Genomic DNA, 23793 nt, shown 5'->3' with positions numbered 1-23793 from the left:
TAAAAAAATGATGTCCTGACTGCCTTTCTCTCAAAACCCTAGAAAAATCTCAGAAAAGCAGTACACAAGTACATTCATGAAAACACTGGACATAGGAGCAAGTGGGTAGAGCATTAGTGATCCAAGATTCAGAAGAACTTCCCAAAGAGTGAAGATGGATGAAATCAGAATAACAGAAAAATCAAAAGTCAGAGAAGCCATAACACCAAATATTATATAAAATGTGAAAAATCTGGAATTTCCATTTGCTGCTGGTAGGAGTGTAAATGGTACAAGCATTTTGGAAAACTCCAGCAGTTTGTTCTCTCATCTCTCATATCTCTCTCTCTCCCCCTCCCTCCCTCCCTCCATCCCTCCCTCCCTCTCTGTATTTCTTTCCTTCTTTCTTTTTCTTTTTCCAGTACTCAGAATTGAACCCAGAGGTATTTTACCACTAAGATACAACCCAGGTCTTTTCTTTTTTTTAACATTTTCTCTTTATTTTTTTTTTTATTTTTTAGTTTTAGGTGAACACAATATCTTCATTTTACATTTATGTGGTGCTGAGGATCAAATCCAGTGCTTCGTGCATGCTAGGCGAGTGCTCTACGTCTGAGCCACAACCCCAGTCCACCCCCCCGCCCCAGGTCTTTTCATTTTGTATTTGGATACAAGGTCTCACTAAGTTTCTATGGCTGGCCTCAAACTTGTGATCTTCCTGCCTCAGCCTTTGAGTTGCTGTGATTACAGGCACGCTAAATATATTCATACTCCATGAGTCAGCAACTCCCTTCAGAGTTGCACCCAAGACAATGAGAACATAGAACTATGAAAATCCTCAAACACAAATGTTCAGCTGCTTTATCATAATCACTCTAAACTGAGAACAACCCAAATGTCCATCACCAGGAGAATGGATAAGCCAAATGGAATCTACCCATACAATGGAAAACTGCTCAGCAATAAAAAGAAATGCTGAGCCATATCACAACATGGATGAACCTTGAAAACACTATGCTGCATTAAAAAGCCAGTAAATAATATGGTATGGTTTCATTTACATTAAAAGCTAGGAGTGAGGGCTATGAATGTAGTGGCGGAGCACTTGCCTCGCGTGTACAAGAAAAAAAATCTAGAATAAAAATCTAGATAGAATATATGTGGTAAAAGTCAGATCACTGATTGCATGGGGGAGGCAGTGGGGAAGTGATGTAAGGGAGCTTTCTGGGGTGATAAAAATTGGTCTGTTTTGATACACACCCATCAAAGCTGATTGAACCTAACAATCTTAATATCTTATTATGTTACTATATGTGACTTATACCTCAATAAAAGAATATTTTAAATTCATACTAGAACTATGTGACAAAATTTTAACACATTACCAAAGAAGACTACAAAATATCCTAATATTTGAGCATTTTCCTGTATGTAAACTACACTTTAAAAAATGCCTAAGATATGTAACTACAAATCTCTTTATCATGTACAACTATAATGCACCAATAAAAGGCGTGAAAAGAAAAAAAATATGCCTAAGACACAAAAGACTTCAACAAATGAAAAGACATGCTAGGTAGGAGATAGGAAGTTCCTGTGATTCTCCCCATTAATTTCTAAATAGGACAAGTTTCCAATATAAATAGTACCAAGAAAAGATGGGAAGGAGCCAAATTTAGGTACAATCTCTTCCCAGGAGGCATGCAGGCTGGGTTGGAGGCCTCACCCCTCCTCACAGTGGGCAAGAGGAAACGGGGCGAGGAAGGGATACCCAGAAGAGTAGCTGAAGAATTGTTCCCCTCACCATCTACACTGCCACTCCATCGCTTCTCGGCCTTTTGGCTAAGATCAAGTGTGTACACTGCCACTCCACACTGCACCCACTCTCATCCTCCCAGCATGCAGTCCACCTCCCTGCTGGTGGCATTGCAGAATACCATCAAGAACTAACAGACACTGAGGAAGACCAGTAACCACCTTTCATTCATTCAACAACTGTTACCAGTAAACATGATCAGGTGACCAGCCCTGGAAAACATCCTGGAACAAGTTGGCTACAGTTGTTGCCACTATAGAGCACAGTTCTAGGGCAAGTGGTCCAGCCCTACACAATGAAATATCATTCAGCCATTACTAGGAGTGAAATACTGATCCCTGCTAAAATGCGGGTGTACCCTGAGAACATACTCCCTGAGAGTACCAGTCACAAAAGAACACCTACTGTATGATTTCATTTATACAAAACGGTCAGAATAGGCAAATCCATAGAGACAAAGCAGATTAGTAGTTACCTGGGGCTAGCAAAAGTTGGGAGATGAAAATGACCATTTCATGGGTACAATCTCTTTTTTGGGGATAATAAAGCTTCTACAACTGGTAAAGGATGCACATGCTTTTGAATGTATTAAATGCCACTTAATTTTATACTTTAAAATGGTGAACATATGATATGTGAATTATCTCTCATTTTTAAAAGACTTTTTGGTGGGTACTGGTTATTGAACTCAGGGGCACTTTACCACTGAGTCACATCCCCAGCCCTATTTTGTATTTTATTTAGAGACAGGGTCTCACTGAGTTGCTTAGCGCCTTGCTTTTCCTGAGGCTGGCTTGGAACTTGCAATCCTCCTGCCTCAGCCTCCAGAGCTGCTGGGATTAAAAGACGTTTAAAAAAGAAAACTGCATTTCCAAATTCCATGTTCATAAAGAAGATTCTATCAGATACTACAGGGAACCTGGCAGAAGTCAGCTAGCTCCCAAAGAAAATCAGGGCTGGCCTGCATAATAGGAAATGGGAGGAGACTTGAGAAGCAGCCAAGTGCCCAGAGCATGAGAAGGAAAGGTAGGTCAGATGTCTTGCTCACTATAAATACACCTGGCCTCCAACCAGGGTCTGAGCCTGACAGTGCAAACATGAAGCAGGGTGTACTTCCAAGGATCAGCATGCCTAGCTTGAGTGCAACAGAAGCCCCAGCCATGCTGCTATGATTCAAATTTCTGCACATCTGATCCCATTTCCAATGACCTAAAATGTTTTCATTTAAAGGGAATCCTGCTGTGTGTGCTCTCCATAGGATTCTAGAATCAAAAAAGCAAGCATGGGATGATTTAGTCACCAAACACTGAAGACCAATCAGGCACCAGATACTAGGGGAGACAGAAGGATGAGAAAACCAGAGTTCTTTTCCTTAGCCAAGGGGCAGAAGCATTTGAACAATGAGGATCTATAACCACAGCAGTGGTGATCAGCTCTGCCTGACAGACTTTAGGGAATGTGAGCCTAGACAGGCTCACAAAGAGGAGCAGAAGGAGAGGGTCTTTGGGCAGGAGAATCCTCCAAAGTCAGACCTTAGCACTTCGGAGCACACCATTCTCACAGCCCACAGGGATCCCAGGTGGGCAGGAAACCAAGTGGGTATGGCTGGACCAGGGTGTGTGGCAGGGAATGGCCAGAGAAGAAGAGAAAGGTAGGTGAGGAAGGCCAGGCTGAGGAGGGGCAGGGGGCACAGTTAAGAGGGGCTGCAGTGGTGAGACAGTAATGAGAACGAGCTCCAAGTGTCCCTTGGCACATGGATTGAATAGTGACACCATTCACCAAACTGGGAAGCACAACAGAGGCTAGCTTGCAGGAGAAATGCCTCACTCAGGTTTGCACATGGCAGGCATGAGAGCTCATCCTTTTGGCTTCATCCTTCCCTCTACTGGAACTGATAATGCTGAGCAAGATTCCTTGAAATACTTTGTCCTGAATCTCCACATTTTCTTTTTTTCTTTTTCTTTTTTTTTTTTTTTTTGGTAGAAGGGATTGAACTCAGGGGCACTCAACCACTGAGACACATCCCCAGCCCTTGTTAATATTTTATTTAGAGACAGGGTCTCGCTCAGTTGCTTAGTGCCTCACTAAGTTGCTGAAGCTGGCTTTGAACTCAGGATCCTCCTGCCTCAGCCTCTGGGAGCTGATGGGATTACAGGCGTGCACCACCATGCCCAGCCTGAGTCTCCACATTTTCCTCCTTTGTTTATCTCACTCATCACCAGTTCCCAGTCTCCTTCAATGATAAGAATTTGTCTCCAATTTCAGTGTTCCCCAGAGTGCCTTAAGGTTTAATCCATTGTCCCAGAGGGATTCCACCTGCTCCTATGTTTTCAACTCTCTTTGCTCCCCCACCCTCACAGTGGCTCTGGATCTCTGAACCCAGGACTTCCTGACAGGCACCGCTCTGTACCTGATCTATTAGCCTGAGATCTTTTTAAATACTGCAGTGTTCACAGCCAATAATTTCCTCCCTGGCTTCCCTTTTCTGAGTACATTATTTTGAACTGCCTCTTGCTTGGCTGTTTGATATTAAGTAGATATCTCCAAGTTTCCTGAGTGACATGTACATCCTTCAGGATATTTTGAACTCAATTTTGTGAGATAATGACAGATTTCCATAGAGTTATAAGAAGCAATACAAAGAAACCCCTTGTACATTTTGCCCAGTTTTCCCCTAAAGGTCTTATTATGCAAAATTAGAGTATACTATCACAATCAGAATGTGGACATTGATATAACCATACATCTCATTCACATTTCCCCAGTTTCATTTGTACTCATATGTGGGTGTTTAGTAAATTTCATACAATTTTATCACATGTGTAGATTCGTGTGATCACCAGCACAGATTAAAGAACAGTTCTGTCACCACAAGGGTACTTTTTGCTGATCTTATACAAGCACACCCACTTCTCTCCACCTCTCCTCTCCCTATGCCCATGCACCTGACCCTAAGCCAACAACCGACAATCTGTTCTCTATATCTATAATGATGTTTTGTCAAGAATGTCATGTAAATGGAATTGTTCATTTTGTATTCTTCTTTCATGCACCATAACACATCTGAGATCCATCCAGGTTGTATTAGTAGTTCCTTTTCCTTGCTGAGTTGTATTCCATGGTATGGGATGTGTTGGCTCATTCCAGTGCTTGAGATCAATTGCAAATAAAGATGCTGTGAATGTTTGGATACAAGAAGTCTTATATTTTTCCTTTGTGTTGTCACTATGAGAATGACAATTTAGATCACACACTGTTCCCCAAGAGACTGTCCTAATAAAGGATAAAATAAACTGACTTCTTTTCATCTGACAGGTGATTTGCTCCTTCTGCTTAAGTTTCTTTAAAAAAGAAATAACAAAAAGAAACCAGTTGCTTCACTAACCTACCCAAGAAAAAGAGCAGAAACAAACTAACATGGTTAGGAATAACACAGAATTAACTACTACTTCAAAGGAAATCAAAATAATAAGACAAAATTTTATGTAGCTCTATTCTCATGAATAAAAATAAATCTGACTTTATCAACTGAATCCCTCTTCCATTTGATAGACATTTATAAGCAACTACTACGTGCTCTCCTCTGCTCTAGGTCCTAGGGATATAACAAAAAACTCATTTCTTTGTAGAGTTCATTCATATTCAACTTGTCTAGATGGATATTAATCTACAAATATATAAATTTTCAAAAATTTGTCAATTACAAAGAGAAAACCTAAATAGAGCAAATGGCATGGGGAAAATGGATTCATTGTCTGAGAACTGTTGCACTAAAAGAATCAAGCAGACTCAATCCACTGGAGAAGTACTTTAATCCTCAAAACACAGATAATTTCTCCACTATTAAACACGCAGAGCAGAGAAACAAGAAAAATTTCCAACTTATTTTCATAATACCTAGAAAAGGTAACACAGAAAAAGTACACTATAGTCTAATTTCACATGATTATTAATATAAAAAGCATAAGTAAAACAACACATCTAAACCATAGGGGGCTTTCCCAGGATCACTCGGACACTCTGTAGTTAAAATTTAAAAGATATTAACAGGTTAAAGGGGAGGAGACAAATCTAAAGATACCAAAACATGCTTGATAAAAATTAGTATCTAATTCTGAGTTTTTCAAAAGTCAAATCCTTAGTAAAATAGGAGTAGAGATTTATCCTTAACATGATAAAACTATGTATAACAAGTCAAAGTCAAGAGCAAGCAAGGAAGACAGGCATGGTGGTGCATGCCTGAAATGCAGCTACTTGGGAGACTGAGGCAGGAGAATTAAAAGTTTGAAGCCAGCCTAGGCAATTTATGGAGACCTGGTCTCAAATATTTTAAAAATGATTGGGGATGTATCTCCATGGTAGAGCACTTGCTTAACTTGTGCAAGGCCCTGAGTTCAATCCCTAGTACTGGAAAAAAAAAAAAAAGAACAAGTAAGGAGACCATTAGGACCACTATTACTTTAAAAAAGCCATGGATGTGGGCTGGGGCTGTAGCTCAGTGGTAGAGCACTTGCCTAGCATGTGTGAGGTACTGGGTTCAATCCTCAGCACCACATAAACATAAATAAAGGCATTCTGTCCATCTACAAATACAAAAAAAATTAAACAACAACAACAATAAAAAGCCATGGATGTGCTAACCAGTAGAATAAGGTAAGAAATTAAAAGGGAAGGGAGGGCTGTGGATGTGGCTCAAGTGATAGTGTGCTTGCCTGGCATGTGTGCGGCCCGGGTTCGATCCTCAGCACCACATACAAACAAAGATGTTGTGTCTGCCGAAAACTAAAAAATAAATATTAAACTTTTCTCTCTCTCTCTCTCTCTCTCTCTCTCTCTCTCTCTCTCTCTCCTCAAAAAAGAAAAAGGAAGTGAGAGACAAAAGCATCACTATTTGTTGATGATATGATTATATACCTGGTAATACCCAGAGTATCAAGTGAAAAACTAGAAGAAATTAAAAAATGGTTAGACAGTCAGGTATTGTGGAGCACACCTGTAGTTCCAGCTACTTTGGAGGCTTAGGCAGGAGGATGGCTTAAGCCCAGGAGTTTGAGGCCACTCTGAGCAATACAGACAGACCCCCATCTTAATAAATAAATAGATAGATAGATAAATAGGTAGATAAATAAATAAATAGGATGTTTATGTAAGATAGCTGGTAATTAAAAATGTATGCAAATATCAGTGGCTTTCTCAAACATCAACAATGATCATTCAGAAAATGGGGGTGGTGGAAGATCCCATTTACAACAGAAATAGATCAGGAATAGATATTATAAAGCACTTGGAAATAAGTCAAAAATCAATGTAAAGAACGAAGATGAACACAATAAAATTCAAAGATGATGGTACTAAATAGACAGCTACCTTGAGTTTGGATGGGAAAACTCAATGCTGTCAAAATAAATAAAAATGTTTAAAAGGTGATTTTCCTAAAAATCAACCTGTATAAAGAAGGCAACTGCAAACAAAATCCCAATGGGGGGCTGGGTATATGACTCAGTGCTACAATGCTGGTCCAGGATACATGAGGGCCTGGGTTCCATCCTCAATGGAGACACACACACATATACACACAGTAAAATCTCAATGGAGTTCACATAAAAGAAAAAAAAAACTTGAAAATTTAACTCTAAAGTACATGTGGAAGAAATGCAGGGGGAAATTTTAAAAATTCACAAAAATAAGATTAACTGTAGAAAGGCCTATCCTAAAATTTCTACAATTTATTATTTTTTTAAAGTTCTTAGTTGATACTTTATTTTTTTTTAAAGAGAAAGAGAATTTTAATATTTATTTTTTTTTAGTTTTCGGCGGACACAACATCTTTGTTTGTATGTGGTGCTGAGGATCGAACCCGGGCCGCACGCATGCCAGGCGAGTGCGCTACTGCTTGAGCCACATCCCCAGCCCTCTACAATTTATTATCAATAAGAGCAATGTCTAAATACATTTTTTAAATTATAGAATATGTATGACCCATCTACATCATTGACTGGGTGTGCAGACAGTGCTTAACCCCAATATTGTATCAAAGGTCCCTAGAGCTGTTTGGATGTCACCAGTGTAGACATCTCCTGCCACCAACTCTAAGTAATGAGTTCTAAGCCTCATTGCTTCTTTTGCCTGCTCTATACTAAGGTAATTCAAGAGGCTCCCTGCATATACTCTTCCAAATAACAACTCTAGAGCAAGGAGTGAGAGTTATCCTCTTCCTTCCAATTCTACTCCCCAGAGAGATCACTGGTGTGAATGGTTTGGGATCTACTACTTCAACAATCAACTTTTTAAATTATAGGTTGAGTATCCTTGTCTAAAATGCTTAGGACCAGAAGTGTGTCAGATTTTAGAGTTTTTCACATTTTGAAATATGTGCATCCAAATTTCAGTTCATTACTAATTTCAGATTGTTGTATTAGAAATGTTCAATCTGTACTTGTATCCTAGTGGCCTTAGAAAAACCTTTCAGTAGACCAATGGGACAAATGACAGAAGCCACAGTCTAGTTTGAGAAATTAAAGGGAGATTTGAAGGACAGAAGTGAGGTATTTAGAGGAGACATGATGCAGGATGAAGGGAAACTTGAGCATGTTGCTAGTAAATGAAAGGAATCATGAAAGTGGGGGCAATTAAAAATATAGAATAGTCAGGCACTGTGGCACATGCCTGTAACCCCCGCAGCTCAGGAGATTGAGGCAGAAGGACCACAAATACAAAGCTAGCCTCAGCAACTTAGCAAGGCTCTAAGCAACTCAGTGACACCCTATCTCAAAATAAAAAAATAATAAAAAAAGAAAGTTCTGGGGATGTTGCTCAGTGGTTAGGCACCCTTTTGGTCCATCCCTAGTACTCCCCAAAATTTCATATATATATAAAATACATATCAGAAGTGATGGATTTCATCAGTTTCTTTTCTTGAGCCTCCTCAAGAGAACATACCATTCATTACATACCATTAAGAATGACAAATTCACAAAAAACATGAAGGACCCACAGTGAGGCAGAGTTGAACCAGGGCCTACTGATTCCAGTTTCATAACCTCTGCAGTACATAGATTTTAACTCCAGAAAACATGGTCCAATAATCACAGGAAAGGAGAAGGCTCAACTTCATTAGTTAGCAGGGACATATGAATCAAAGTCACAAGGAGCTACCTCTTCACATGTACTAAAATGGCAAGAATCAAAAAGAAAAAGAAAGGCCAGGCACAGTGGTGCATGCTTGTCATCCCAGTGGTTCAGGAGGCTGAGACAAGAGGATCCCAAGTTCAAAGCCAGCCTCAGGGTCTGGGGATACAGCTCAATTGGTAGAATGCTTGCCTTGCATGCGGAAGATCTGGGTTCAATCCCCAGCACCACCACCAAAAAAAAAAGAAAGAAAAGAAAAGAAAAAGCCAGCCTCAGCAACAGTGAGGTGCTTAGTAATTCACTGAGACCCTGTCTCTAAATAAAGGGCTGGGGATGTGCATCAGTAGTTGAGTGTCCCTAAGTCAATCCCTGGTACTCCCCCCGCCACACACACACAAAAAAGACAATCTAAATAATGAAAACTGGTGAGGATATGGGGAAATCAGAACCTTTGTCCATTGCTAATGGGATTGTAAAATGATGCAGCAGCTTTGTACAATAGTCAGGCAGTCCCTTACAACGTTAAACATAGTGTTGCCACATGGTTTGGTAATTCCCAAGTAAAACCTAAGTCCACACAAAATCTAATTCCACACGAAATCCTGTACACAAATGTTCATAGCAGCATTATTCAGAGTAGCCCAAAGTAGAAACAACCCAAATGCCGTCAAGTGAGGAATAGATAAACAGCATGTAATTGTCTATCTGTGCAATGGGATGTTAGCCAACCACAAAAAGATGAAGTACTGATCCACACTAAGTGAAATCCATAGAGACTGAAAGTGGATTAGAGGCTGCCAGAGGCTAGAGGGAAGGCAGGAAATGGAGAGACTACTACAGGGAGGGGTTTCTTTTGCAGTAACAATGTTCTAAAAGTAGATAATGCTGAGAGTCGGCCAACTCTGTGATATACTAAAAAAACACTGAATTTATGCACTTGAAATGAGTAATTGTATGGTATGTGAAAATGCACTGATTCTAAGTAATGAGTTCTAAGCCCCATTACTTCTTTTGCCTGCTTTATACTAAGGTACTTCAAGAAGCTCCCTGCATATACTCTTCCAAATAACAACTCTTTTAACAGCTGAGATGGGAAGGGAAATAAACCTACTATGCAGAGGCTTGTGCAGAGGCTGACAGTGGACATATAGTCCCATCTGTGAGTTTGGGCAAGTCCCTTTGTGACTTTCTACCCATCTCCTCCTCTAGAGGGAAGATCAGGGCCCTCCAAGAAACCTACCTTCACTCCCAGGCAGCACCCCTCCTCTGTTGAGACTGCAGCCACCTGGCCATTGCCCTTCTCTTTGGTCTGTCCTCTCCTGGCTTCCAGCATATTACCTCCAGTTATTAAAAGAGATGGAGTTGCTTGACAGTGGCTTGGTTCTCTACCCCAAGTCCTCATGGCCTGGTCATCTACCAGATCCTGTCTTCAGCACCTTCCCTTTCTTCGTCATCTCTAACTTCTTTCATCCCTTCACTTCACTAAAGGCAACCACATCCCCATGGGGGAGTAGAAACTGCCCCACCAGGGAAATTCGACTCTTTGTCCATGGCCTGTCTTCCCAACTCTGGTCTGACTTCCTCCCCCACCAGACCTGAAGAGTTTGCCAGGCAGCTCTTTGCCATCCCTTCTGGTTCTGCTCCTCTGACCTGGCATAGTCCCAGCTTGATCACCACAGAGATTCTAACAAATCCATGTCACAGTGGTCTATCCCCACACCTGTCAATCCCCAACTTTAGGAAAAGAACCCTTCCTCTCACTACACTGGGCTAGGGATTCACCAATGCAGGGCCAGTGCCTGCCTCTTCTCCACTGGCCTGGCACCAAGCAAGGTGCTGGCACATAAGCAGAACTCAACTGACACTTCTTAGAGGGAACTGACGGCACCAAAGGATCCCACTATTGACCCTACTACATTCTGGAACAATGCCACTGAAGCAGACCACCCCCACACACACTCAGAAGACCCTTACCATAATTAAGCAGAAACCTCTACCATATTTGTAACATATAAGCTATTCTTCATGTCAGAAAGTTTAACAGAATATCAGCAAAAATTTCTACAAAAAATTCAATGTGGGGGCGCTGGTGTTGTGGCTCAGTGGTAGAGTGCTTGCTTGGCATGTGAGGCACCAGGTTCGATCCCCAGCATCACATAAAAATCCATAAAAATAAAACAAAGATATTGTGTCCTTTTACAAATAAAAAATTTTTAAATATATTTTAAAGTGCTGAAGAACTGGCAAAATGGTTAAAAAAAATAACCACAACAAAACCTATGAGACAGCTAGAAATCCAGAGTGGTGGGAGCCCACACAAACCCACCCACTTGTTCTAAGGGCATCTGACAAACCATGACTTTGATTTCAGAAATGTTCCAAGACACACAAAAGGAACTGAAGTCCACACTTACAGCCACTAAATAAGAAATGGTAATAAAGTTCTTTCCACACTAAACTGGGACCCCAAAGTATTATACCCACGGGGTAAGCATGACTCAGAAACAAACCTGCCCCTCCCAAGTTCATCTCCAAAAGACCAAAAAGAAGGCTTGCCTGGTCCTGATGAAACCAAGGGAAAAGGTAAGAAACCAACTAACAAAACTGAACACAAATCTCTGGAAGATGGTACAATTATTCCAGGCTTCAAAGATTGCCCACATATATATTTCAATGGGAAAGAGCAGTACACAGCCTGAAGAAACAAACGAAAAGAGAACTGCAACCAAGAACACAAGAAAATAAAGCATTGTGAGTAGGAGCCAACAGGAAAATGAGCCAGAGACTTCATCAGGCAGTTCACAAAAGAAGTCAAACTGGACAATAAATAGTCATCAGAGGTATGAAAATGAAATCATGATAATATAACACTACAAACCCACCTGGAGTATTACAATGCACTCTAACAATACCCAGTATTGGTAAGGTGGTGGCATAACAGCAACTTTGCTATTTTGCTGGTGGGAATATAAATAGGTAACCGATTTGGTGGGCAGTTTGGTACCACTTCATAAAACCAAAGTTACAAATATTGTGAAATCCAGAATCTCCACTCTTACATATAACCCAAGAGCAGTGATCTTCAAACTCTTTGCCCTTACACTGAAAAATTGTTGAGGAGCTTAAAGAGCTTTGTTTATGTGGGTGCTTATCATATTAAAAACTAAAACATATGTATTTTATTTTATTTATTTATTTATTTATTTATTTGGTACCAGGGATTGAACCCAGGGCCACTTAACCACTGAGCCACATCCCCAGCCCTTTTTTGTATTTTATTTAAAGACAGAGTCTCACTGAGTTGCTTAGAGCCTCACTAAGTTGCTGAGGCTAACTTTGAACTCACAATCCTCCTGCCTCAGTCTTCAGAGCCACTGGGATTACAGGCATTTGCCATTGTCCCTGGCTACTAAAACATATTTTTTGTTTAAATTTTTTTTTTTAAAACAACATAAGTCGAGCATCATCTGTACAGCTGAGGTTGGACGTAAGTATTGGGTGTCGTTCTTTTTTTTTTTTTTAAAGAGAGAGAGAGAGAATTTTAATATTTATTTTTTAGTCTTCGACGGACACAACATCTCTGTTTGTATGTGGTGCTGAGGATCGAACCCGGGCCGCACGCATGCCAGGCGAGTGCGCTACCGCTTGAGCCACATCCCCAGCCCCAAATAATTTTTTTTTTAAGATTTTTTGGTGAGGAGGTGTAGCAGGGATTAAACCCGGAAGTGCTCTACCACTGAGCTAAGTTCCCAGCCCTATTTATTTATTTATATATTTATTTTGTGGTGCTGGGGATCGAACCCAGGGACTTGTGCATGCAAGGCAGGTACTCTACTGACTGAGCTATATCCCCAGCCCCTTAAATATGTTTTATTAGTTGTTGATGGACCTTTATTTTATTTATTTATATGCAGTGCCTCACAATGCTAGGCAAGTACTTTACAATTAAGCCACAACCCCAGCCTCATAAAACATTTTTAAAGCACAGGACAGCATACATTCCATTAGCCATCAGATCAATTGTGTCACACATCACATAGCCTCTGGAACATTCTGTAGATTCATGAGAGAAGGAGAGTACAAAACACACATGACATCTTAGTGTTACTGTGAAAATAGTTAATAGTTGGATCTTGTAGACTCATGAAATGGGACTCCGCACCAGGAAGGTTCCCAGACCACGGTTTGAGAATTTCTGCCCAATAGAAACCTAAGCACATCAGCATAAGAATGCTGGCAGCGCTGCTTGAAATGGTCCCAAACTGGAAACTACCCAAATGTCTATTAATAAAAGAATGTATTTCTATAAACCCCCCAAACTTGGGGCATGTTCAAATAGTGGAATACATAATAATGAAAATGAATGAATACAGCTACACACAACAGAAAATCAACAACACTGGGGGAAAGACACAAAACACAGAAGATTACAGCCAGTGGAATTCCATTTCTATAAAGTCAAAATAAAAGACAGGAAAAACTGAGGCTCAGTGTTAGAATGCTTGCCTAGCATGCACAAGACCATATGTGGGACCATATAGGTTCCACCCCTGGAACCATACACACACACACACCAAAGAAAAGACAGGCAAAACTACATTATTTAGGGCTGCATACATAGGCAGTAGAAGGATGAGGTAAATCAAGAAAAGGACTGCCCCAAAATCAGGGTAGTAGATACCTCTCAGAGGTGGGAAGACAGGTACTGTGATCAGCAGAGGAATATACGGGTCACCTAGGTGTTATCAACATTCTGTTTTTCTACCTGGTTGATGGTGATACAGGTTTTCACTTTGTACTTCTCTGTTTCTCTGTAAATATAAGCCTTATACATTTTTCTATAGGTTCTATTTCACAACAAGGGAAGAAAGGTAACTTGAAAAACATATTTTCTTCATAGAAAAACATTAAAATACTGAATTCCTATGTGGTACCAGGAGTTAGCCCTGGGTTATGGGGTTTCTGTTTTCATTACACTTTTCTATATTTTCCGTGTTTACCACAAAAACTACATATTACCCTTGTAATCATGTAAACATTTGGTATTGTCGGATTTTATTATCATTTTTAGCCTACTGGATGGCATGTATTTTTATCTTGTTATAGTTTAATTTGCATCTCTCCAATTAATAATGAGGTTGATCATCTTTTCATATGTTTATTGTTCAATTTGATCTCTTTTATGAACTGCCTGAGTAAGTCTTTGGTTCATTTTGCTATTCTTTTTCTCTGACTCTCAAAAAAATCAAACATATTTTAAAAGACAAGATTGTCATCTAAAATGGAAACTAATAAGGTTCAACATGAAAAAGATGAGATGAGCCATCTGTGAAAATCTAATCAGAAAAACACTAACTACCTGAGGAGATTGGTGACAGGCCTAAGCTAAACAGGAAGAATTCAAAGCTCATCGCAGAGTCTAGGGCACATTCCTAGAGTCTGCAGAGCTGATACCAGTCCACAAGGATTGCCTGTGATCTGATTTCCTACAACACATCTATCCTGAGGCAAAGTGATGATGACAGAAAACTTAAGTGACTTATGAAGAATACTGAGAAAAGACAGGGCAAATACAAAGAATAAGGCTGTCTTGGGCTGAAGGTATAGCTCCGTGGTCAGTACTTGACTAGCATGCAAGAGGCCCTAGGTTCCATCCCCAACAACTGCAAATACACACACACACACACACACACACAAACAGAGAGAGAGAGAGAGAGATCTATAGTAGTTGTTTGAGAGAGAGAGAGAGAGAGAGAGAGAGAGAGAGAGAGAGAGATCTATAGTAGTTGTTTACAACCAGGAGACATTTAGCCCTTGAGGGCATACTGGACAATATCTGCAGTCATTTCTGGTTGACAAGACAAGGGCAATTTCCTAGCTGGGACTCCAGACACTATAGACAAGAGACCAGGCCATCTCTACTGCATTCGTCTGAACTCTCGACCTATTAAATCTATGAACATAGTAAAACGGGTGCTGTTCAAGCCACTAGGTTGCAGAGGTTGATTATGCAGCAGATGAAAACTCAAAGAAAAAGGGAGTCTTCTGTTCAGATACCACTGCAGTAACAGTGGAATCCTCATGTCTCTTAAAACACATATGACAGTTATTATGGACCTTTGCTTTTAGAGCAGTCTGGACTATAAGCTTTTTGAGTGCAGGTGCATGTTTTAGTCATGTTTAACCCACAGAGTGGTTTAATGACCACTCATCTATGCATTAGCAGATATGTAATGAGCTCTAGGTGTGATTGGCATTAGCTGCATCAGTGGTTTCTCTGGTCTCCTGGCTTCCAGTTTGGTTTAGGTTCCCTCAGTGTCTCAAAGTGTCGTTAGGGCAAAAGAAATACTTAACAGTTCCATCATCCCAGTCTAGCTGAAAAAGGAATACTGTTTTTTTTTTAATATCAAAATGAGCCCCAGCTGGTCCTTGGCACTGTTTCAATGGTAATGAATTCCAGACTGCAGCAATACTTTCTGCAGAGGGCATCTCCTCTAATTTGAAAAACGATTCCAAATAGATCCACCTAGCTTCTGTCCTTATTTCTGCTTTAACAAAACATAATAAACTTAAAGATTTAAAACAATGCATATTTATGTTTTTTAATATTTATTTTTAGTTATAGGTGGGCACAATATCTTTATTTTATTATTATTTTATTTTTATGTGGTGCTGAGGATCGAACACAGTGCCTCACGCATGCTAGGCGAGCGTGCTCTACCACTGAACCAAGCCCCAGCCCAGCATATTTATCTTAACAGTTTTGGAAGTCAGAGGTCCAATCCGAGTCTCACTAAGCTAAGATCAGAGTGTCAGCAGGGATGGTTACTTCTGGAAGCTGTAGGGGTGAAACCAATCCTTGCCCTTTCTGGTTTCTAAAGGCCACTTACATTCTGGATCCTGGACCCTTGAAAGCCAGCAATGGTCAGTCAAGTCGCTTTCTCATGGCATGACTGACACTGACTCTTCTGCCTCCATCTTCCATATTTAAAGGACCTGTGTGATCACATTGGGCTCACCTGAATAATCTAGAATAACCTTATTTTAAGGACAGACACCTAGCAACCTTAATTCCCCCTGCTTCCTCAATTCCCCTGCTTCCCTTTTGCATGTAAACTAACACCTATGTATGGGAAAGATTTTGCCATCAGCTCTTCATAACTGTTTATGATGATGTAATGCTTCGACATGCAAGCCACAATTCGCCCATCACTAGACCTCTCAGCAGGCCTCAGGAAGGGCTTGTTCTGGGTTGGAGGTCAGGAACCCCTTGAGCCAGGCTCCTCAGCACCCTAGAGGAGGAATAACATGCAAAGTGCAAAAAGGAAGAGTGCACAAGGCAAGAAAGGCAAAAACACCGGGTAGGGAACAGAACTGGGAACAGGAAAGTCAGCATATCTGGAAGGTATCTTTTCTGAACTCACCAGGACCAAATCCAGATCCTCATCCTCATATCCCTCTGAACAGCCAAAAGGAGAGGCCTTATTGTGTCACCTCTATTGGGAAAACTTCAGACATTTCCTCGGTGCCTACAGTTGCCCCCTCTGAACTGAATACCCCTCTGTAATTAGAACAAGGATAACTAATTAACTACCCTTTACATTCCTGTAAAGGAATTTATTTATGCCTGTCTCTACTTGCCAAAGCCTGGAGGGATTTCACAAATTATGCCCTGATATCCTGTGAGCCCTCTGAGGTCTGCTGGGGTTGTTAAGTCATACCTATCATTAAGGACTGGGACCAAGAAGTTGCACTCAAGGAGAGCCAACCAGTGCCTTCACTGAACACTTTGAAGAGACACAAAGCAGGTGTTCAGTGAGGCACGGCTCTCCTCGAGTGCAACTTCTTCATTTCCATGCAGCAGCTGAGGCTAACTGGCCAGATCCTGGAGCAGACTGCCAATGCAAAAAATCTTATTTTGGACAAAAGATCCAGAAAACTGGGTCCCTACCTTGAAATGAACCTGTATCTGGTTCAGCATTCTTAATTTAAACAACAACAAAAAAAAGATCACTAGGTAGCAGTGCTATCTGGGTTGTAATCCTGGCTCTATTTCTTCTGAGCTATGTGACCAGGATCCCCTCATCTGTAAGGCAAGGATAATATATAACCTGCAAAATTATTGGGGCAATTAAAAACAAGTTATGTGATATCTGTGCCACACAGCAAGCACTCAGGAGGTAGTAGCTGGTAGCAAGCTTCAGATCTAAGAATGACACATTCCTGGTCCCAAGATATCTTTGTGAATTATCAGGCATTATATGGTTGAGCAAACAGGTCTAGAGAACTCATTTTCCCAAAGCAACTAAGTGGTAGAAGTGGGACAGCCTCCAGGTATAAAGCCATAATGTCTAGTGCTTAAAGGGTGTGATTGTGGAGTCAGGCAAGCCTGGGATAAAATCTTAACCATGCCAATTAATCTTACTGGATGATCTGAGACAAGTTACTTCACCTTTCTATGCCTCTTTCCTCACTGTAAAATGGTTGCACTGGTTCTCAGTCTCCTTCAGCACCTCCTAAATCAATTCGGTATATCTCAAAACAGTGAAAAGCTGACACTCGATCATGTATATTCATCTTTCAAATTCTATGCTATTAGAGGCAAATCAATCAAAGATTACAATACACACCTTATCTATGGTTTCACCTTCTGAGGATTTTTCTTTCCTTAGTTTCAGTTATTGGTGGTCAACTGTGGGCTGAAAATGTTAAATGGAAAATCCAGAAATAAATGATTCAAGTTTTAAATTGTATGCAGTACCCATTAACAAGTCACTTAGTAGCTTAGTAGGGTTATCAGATCAACAGTGGAAGTATTGTGGTGCTTGTGTTCAAGTAACTCTTATTTTACTTCCTAATGGTACCAAAGTTGAAGAGTAGTGATGTGGGCTGACAGTTAATAAATGGGATGACATCAAATTAAAAGGCTTTTGCATAACAAGGGAAACAATTAGGAATGTGGAAAAAGAACCTACAGAATGGAAGATCTTTGACACAGGGTTAATATCTACAATATATAAACAACTCAAAAACTTAACACCAGAGAGCTGGGGCTGTAGCAGCGGTAGAGTGCTCACCTAGCACGTGTGAGGCCCTAGGTCCAATCCTCAGCACCACATAAAGATAAATAAATAAAAATAAAGGCATTGTGTCCAACTACAACTAAAAATTTAAAAAAAAAAAACAACTTAATACTAGAAAATCAAATAATGCAATTAATAAAGGGACAAATGAATTAAGCAGATACTTCTCAAAAGAAGAAATACAAATGGCCAACAAATATATAGAAAATGTCCAACATCATTAGCAATTAGGAAAATGAAAATCAACTACACTGATATTTCATCTCACAGCAGTCAGAATAGCAGTCATCAAGAATACAAGTAGTGCCGACCACGCTGAGTGCTGACCACACCGAATGCTGACAACTGTGATTCCACGAGGAGTCGAACCACAAAGTAAAGTGAGCAGAGGCGCAGGAGAGGAGGCCTTGGATCAGGGACCCATCAGAGGAGTAAAGATGATTTTGAGAGTGGGCGGGGTGGGCTGGAGGTCAGGGGACACAGGCTGAGATCTGTCCCGCAGGGCAGACCCTGGGTTTGGCACAGGTGAGGAGGACTGTGCCAGAGGCCCCTCCATGCCCTGTGTCAGGTGGCCATGGCCGATCAGGCAGGCTTAGGTGGTGGGCCTGTCTGCAGGACCCCTGGTGAAGGACGTCATGGGTTTCAACACACAGTCCCTGGTGGCGGGGGCTAGCCACGAGGCTGGAGGCCAGCCACGAGGCTGGAGGCCTGAGCCGCACAGGACTCCCCTCAGAGGGAGCAGGAAGTGAGAAGCAGACGCTCTGCTGGCCCCCGTGGCATTCCTAACCAGTGTGTCTTTGCACCTGTGCTTTGTGAGGACGCCTGGTGGTACAAGAGGATGTGCCTGTCAGCAGGGACACATGGTCAGAGGCACAGGTACAAGGTAGGCCCTCCACACAGTCTGGCTGCAGCAGGGTTGGCGGGGCCAAGTCCTAGGCCCAGGCTGCTGCTGGGGGCAGCACTAGCAAGGTGGTGGCTGCAGTGTGTGGCCCTGGGGAGGTGACTGGCCAGTAAAGAGGAGGGACAGCTAGCGGTAGCTCTTCCTGTTCACTTAAGACACAGCCATCTAAGGCCTACCCCGACTTCGGGAATGGTATTCAAGTAGTGATGCCACCTGGTTCCTTGTGCCTCCTGCCCAGGTAACAGCAAAGCTCAGGGGAAGCATTAAAACACCACTGTAAGAATCTGCATTTTAGGGCTGGGGATGTGGCTCAAGCAGTAGCGCGCTCGCCTGGCATGCGGCCTGGGTTCCATCCTCAGCACCACATACAAACAAAGATGTTGTGTCTGCCAATAACTAAAAAATAAATATTAAAAAAAAAATCTCCTCTCTCTCTCTCTCTCTCTCTCTCTCTCTCTCTCTCTCTCTCTCTCTCTCTTTAAAAAAAAGAATTTGAATTTTAAATCAGAGCCAAGCTACCACAAACTCAATTGTACAGAGAGTTACATATTTTTAGAAAAATTATTTTGCAAGAACTCTCGGCTCTAGCTGTACTCAACCTTATATCTTGAAGTAATTTATCAGAAATTCATCCCAATGCGGTCACAACCTATGAAAGGCTCTTAGCAGTTTTGGTAACAGTTGCATCAGCAGAAAAATCTTTCAAAATTAAAAATCACCAACAGTTCCTTGTGATCTTGCATTTGTGAAAGGAGAGGTTGCCTGCGATCCTATCAACAGAAAGCGAAGTTGCTCGAATTCCTGAGAAAATGCTCAACCTCAATATCATCGGGAAAGTGCAGATCAAAACCACAAGGAGAGCATACCAATCGCTGGCAAGGAGGCAGAGACAGAGAATGCTCCTGCCCCATTGGCGGGAATGTGAATTAGCGCAGCTGATGTGGAAAACGGCAGCATGAAGGCTCCTCAAACCACTAAAAATAGACCTATGGATGAGTCAGAAATCTCACTTTGGGGGTATATCCAAAGGAAACAAAGCCTGTCAAAGAGATACCCACATTCCCATGCTTATTGCTGCACAATTCACAATAGCCAAGAAGTGGGATTAACCCAGATGCCCACCAATGAAAGGACGGCAAAGAAAATGGTATGTATGCACAGTGGAATATTATCCAGCCATAAAAAATGACATTCCATCATTTGCAGGAAATTGGACGGTGCTGAGGACATTATGTCAGAGGCACAGGTGCAAGGTAGGCCCTCCACACTTGAATGTGCCTGAAATGTCAGACATGGAAGGACAAGTTCTGTTGTGTTCTCATAGGTACAAGGTGAAAAGAGTGTATCGGAATGTAGGACAGCAATTCCTAAAGGCTGGGGAAGGAAAGAGGAGGTGGCAGATGATCAGAACTAAAACATGGGACGGGGTGCCAGGTTCTGTGTTCTGCAGGACACCAGGTGACTAGTCTCCATACCTTGCATATCTTAGGAATAACAGAAGAGGACCTCCAAGCCCCAAAACAGAAAGTAAGGAGAGGGAAGCAGAGGGAAGCGTTAATGACCCCGACTTGATCAGAACACATAGTGCCGTCAGAACCTCCCACCGCAAATGCACAGTTACTGTCTTAATCAAAAACAAAGGAATTTAAGGAGATGCTAACTAGCCTGACCGGGTTATTACTAACTTTAAATCTTAGTGTTAGATTATCACACTGAACACCATAAATATATACAATTAAGATAATAGTAAAAAGATGCTCTTTTGTACTAAAAGAGGAAATGAAATTCCTTTAAATTTTGATAACTTAATAAATGAATTTCCAGAAAAGTAATCCAGGAAGATGAAAACAGCAATAAAGATATCCTATTAGTAAAGTAAAAAAAAAATACAAGTAATAATAAATGTTAAAAAGGATGTGGAGAAAAACTGTTGGTGAAACTGTAAACTAGTACAACCACTATGGAAAACAGTATGGAGGTTCTCAAAAAACTAAGCATGCAACCACCATATGACCCACCTATAGCAATCCTCAGTATTTACACTGAAGAATTAAAGTAATCACACTACAGTGATACATGCATACCCATGTTTATAGCAGCACAATTCACAGCAGCCAAACTATGGAACCAGCCTAGGTATCTTCAATGGATAGAAGGATAAAGAAAATGTGGTATATTTATACACAGTGGAGTTTTATTCAGCCATGAAGAAAAACGAAAGTATGGCATTTGCAGGAAAATGCATGGAACTAGAGACCATCATGTTAAGTGAAATAATCAAACACAGAAGGTTAAGGGTCATATGTTTTCTCTCATTTGTGGAAGCTAGAGAGGAAAAAAGCAAACAAAAGTGGGGTGGATCTCATGAAAATCAAAGGGAAATCAGTGGAAGAAATGGACCAAGGGGTGGGAGGAGTGGAGGGACGGGTTAAATGCTGGGGAGTAAAATTGGTCAAATTATATTGTTATATTGTGTGCATTTACCAATATGTAACATCAAATCCCATCATTATGTGCAACTATTATGCAGCAATAATAAATGTAGAAAGAGAAAAAAAGATCAGTGATGTAAATGAGGCACCAGGGCATAGGACATGGAAGGACAAATGAACTTGGTACTCTGTGGCAATGCTGCCTGGAATACAGTATACAACATGGTATATACAGGGTTTACTGAACCATGTATATACTATTTATGGTTTGAAGCATCCAATGGGAGTCTTGAAATGTATCTCCCGAGGATAAGAGGGGCACAACTGTATACTTTTCTCCACAAATACATATTAGACAGAATAAATTGTATTCCCAAAGTAGAAAATGAAAGGGAAAATTCTAAAACACTTTATCCCTATAACCTGCTTTATTTTTCTTCATAGCACTAACAATATATTCTATAGAACAGATGTGTGTAGTTGTTTTTTTCCCTCCAACATGGAGGTCAGCTTCAGGAAGACAGTCTTAGTTTTGTTCACTTCTATATCATCAGTTCCTAGAACCAAGCCTGACATCTTTGAAGAATGTTGAATGGCTCTTCTTGTATCAAATGCAGGAAGAGGACCCACATGAAAACATTTCTGCATCTTTTGCAAACCTACGTTGGCTAGTACTGTCCACTGTTTTCCAGAGTTCCTGATATGTGACATAAATTTTAGTAGAACTCAATACCATGTGAAAGCTTTTCTTTTCTGAGCTCATGTTTTTCACTAGTTGGATTTACCTTCATTTTCATGAAGCTCAGAGCACAATTCAGTGCTCAAATTGCAGAGTTTCCCTTAGACCAGTTTTCTGATGTGGAGATGGGATATAAATAAGTTTAAGAAGATTCTGCTGGTACATGTTTTAAGACACTACTTTTAACCACAGATTGCATTTATTCTAAGACAATGCTTCTCAAACTTGAATGTGCCTGTAAATTACCCAGGGACCTAGTTAAAAAGCTAAATAAAACACCGAATCTGACTCAGTGGGTCAGGGACAGGGCATATGATGCTGCATTTCTAACAATCTCCCTGGTGATGCCAATGCGGTTGGGCCCTGGCCCACACTTTGAGTAGTACAGAGTCTAAGAACCTTGCATCCTTGATTCAGCGAAATTTCTCTCTCCTCTTCCTTGGCAAAATATGACCAAAGCTTGAAACCTGAAGCAGATACCAAAAGCATCTAGGGAGCTGGTTATACCTACACGTCGCGCCCTCCACCTCCACCCCCACCCCAGCCCCACCGCAATCCCAACACAAAGGTATAGGAATCTGCCCAGTAAGTTCCCCAGGTGCTTTTGCTGCAGGTGGCCCCACACACTTTTCGAAGATGACTGCTCTTTCCAAGGCTTTCCCTAAGGTAAACTCGTGAGGACAGCTGTTGTCACCAGTGGTGACACCTGCTTGTTCAGGATTTTAGCGGAGGCCAATCTCCTGGTCTGTAGCTCAGCACCAAGAGAGGCCCCATGTTTCCTCTCCAGCTACACTGATCCCGGCATGGTCGCACCCCGCACCTCCGCCCAGCACAGCCTGGTGCCTCAGCCTCAGGCCTGCGAGGCGGGGGTCGGGCCGCTCAAGCACAGAGCGACCCGGGGCCCCCAGGGCGGGGTCCACACGCGTCCCCCGCCTGCCTTACCTCTCTGGACCAGGATAGCCAAGAAGAGAGCGAGGGAGACAAGGACCGCCGAGCGCCAGGCCACCATGGCTGGGACAAGGCGGAGGGGCCCCAGAGGAGGACAGCGCGAGAGGACCCGAAGGGCAGGTCGAGGAGGAGCAGGAGGAGGAGCCCTGCTACCACTGCAAGGCCCCGCCCAGAGCCGGTGCGCGCTGCGCGGCCCCGGGAGGGCCGGGGAAGGGGACGCGCGAGTGCTGGCGCCTGCGGGCGACGCGGCAGGGGCAAGGCTGGCGGGGCGGGACCAGGCTTGGGTCTCTGTAGCCAGGCCGCAGTCTGAGGGCGGGGGCGATGGGCGTGGCCAATGCCGGGAGGCGGGGCCGCAGGCTCCCAGTGGGTGGAGCGGTCTGATTTCTGGGGCGCCGCCCGCACACCCCTTCCCTCCTGGTTCCGGCCATTGAAAGCACTTAGGGGCGGGTGGGCAGGGAGTAATAAGTTGCCTGAGGCCGAGAGCCAGAGGCTGCCGTGGCGGGCGTGTGCGGTGACTCCCCCCAGGCCTGAGTGCACTTGTCGGAGCGTCTGCCAGCTCTGTGACCTTGGCCAGGACTCTTCCCCTTCTGGCCCTGAAGTTCTCCCCAAGAAAGACTGTTCCCCGGGGACCCCTCCAGCCGCCGCTCCAGAACCGAGCATAAGAGCCTTTCGCTGCTCCCTGAAGGAAGATGTAGTGAACCCTGTCTCAAAAGTAAAGAAAAGGTGCCGTTTTTTTCGTGTCTGACCGCGGTCAGCAGGCAGCGGCC

General features: G+C 42.2%; 1 protein-coding gene across 2 annotated transcripts in view; it reads right to left on the bottom strand.

The window, feature by feature from the left end:
• Positions 1–23281, bottom strand: part of Cd99l2 (CD99 molecule like 2) — a 101616-nt gene extending 78335 nt beyond the window's left edge. For both annotated transcript variants that reach the window (XM_058582620.1, XM_046453565.2), the window contains exon 1: positions 23021–23281. In XM_058582620.1, coding sequence (XP_058438603.1) covers positions 23021–23087 — 67 coding nt within the window. In that variant the 5' untranslated portion in view covers positions 23088–23281. The remainder of the gene's footprint in view (positions 1–23020) is intronic.
• Positions 23282–23793: the final 512 nt, after the last annotated feature.

Source organism: Marmota monax, unplaced genomic scaffold (genome assembly GCF_021218885.2).
Source record: "Marmota monax isolate L192 unplaced genomic scaffold, Marmota_monax_Labrador192_F-V1.1 WCK01_AAM20220418_F8-fsc00142, whole genome shotgun sequence".
Classification (NCBI taxonomy): Eukaryota; Metazoa; Chordata; class Mammalia; order Rodentia; family Sciuridae; genus Marmota; species Marmota monax.
The sequence above is the reverse complement of the archived record's forward strand: the minus strand, read 5'-3'. Positions and strand labels throughout refer to the sequence as shown.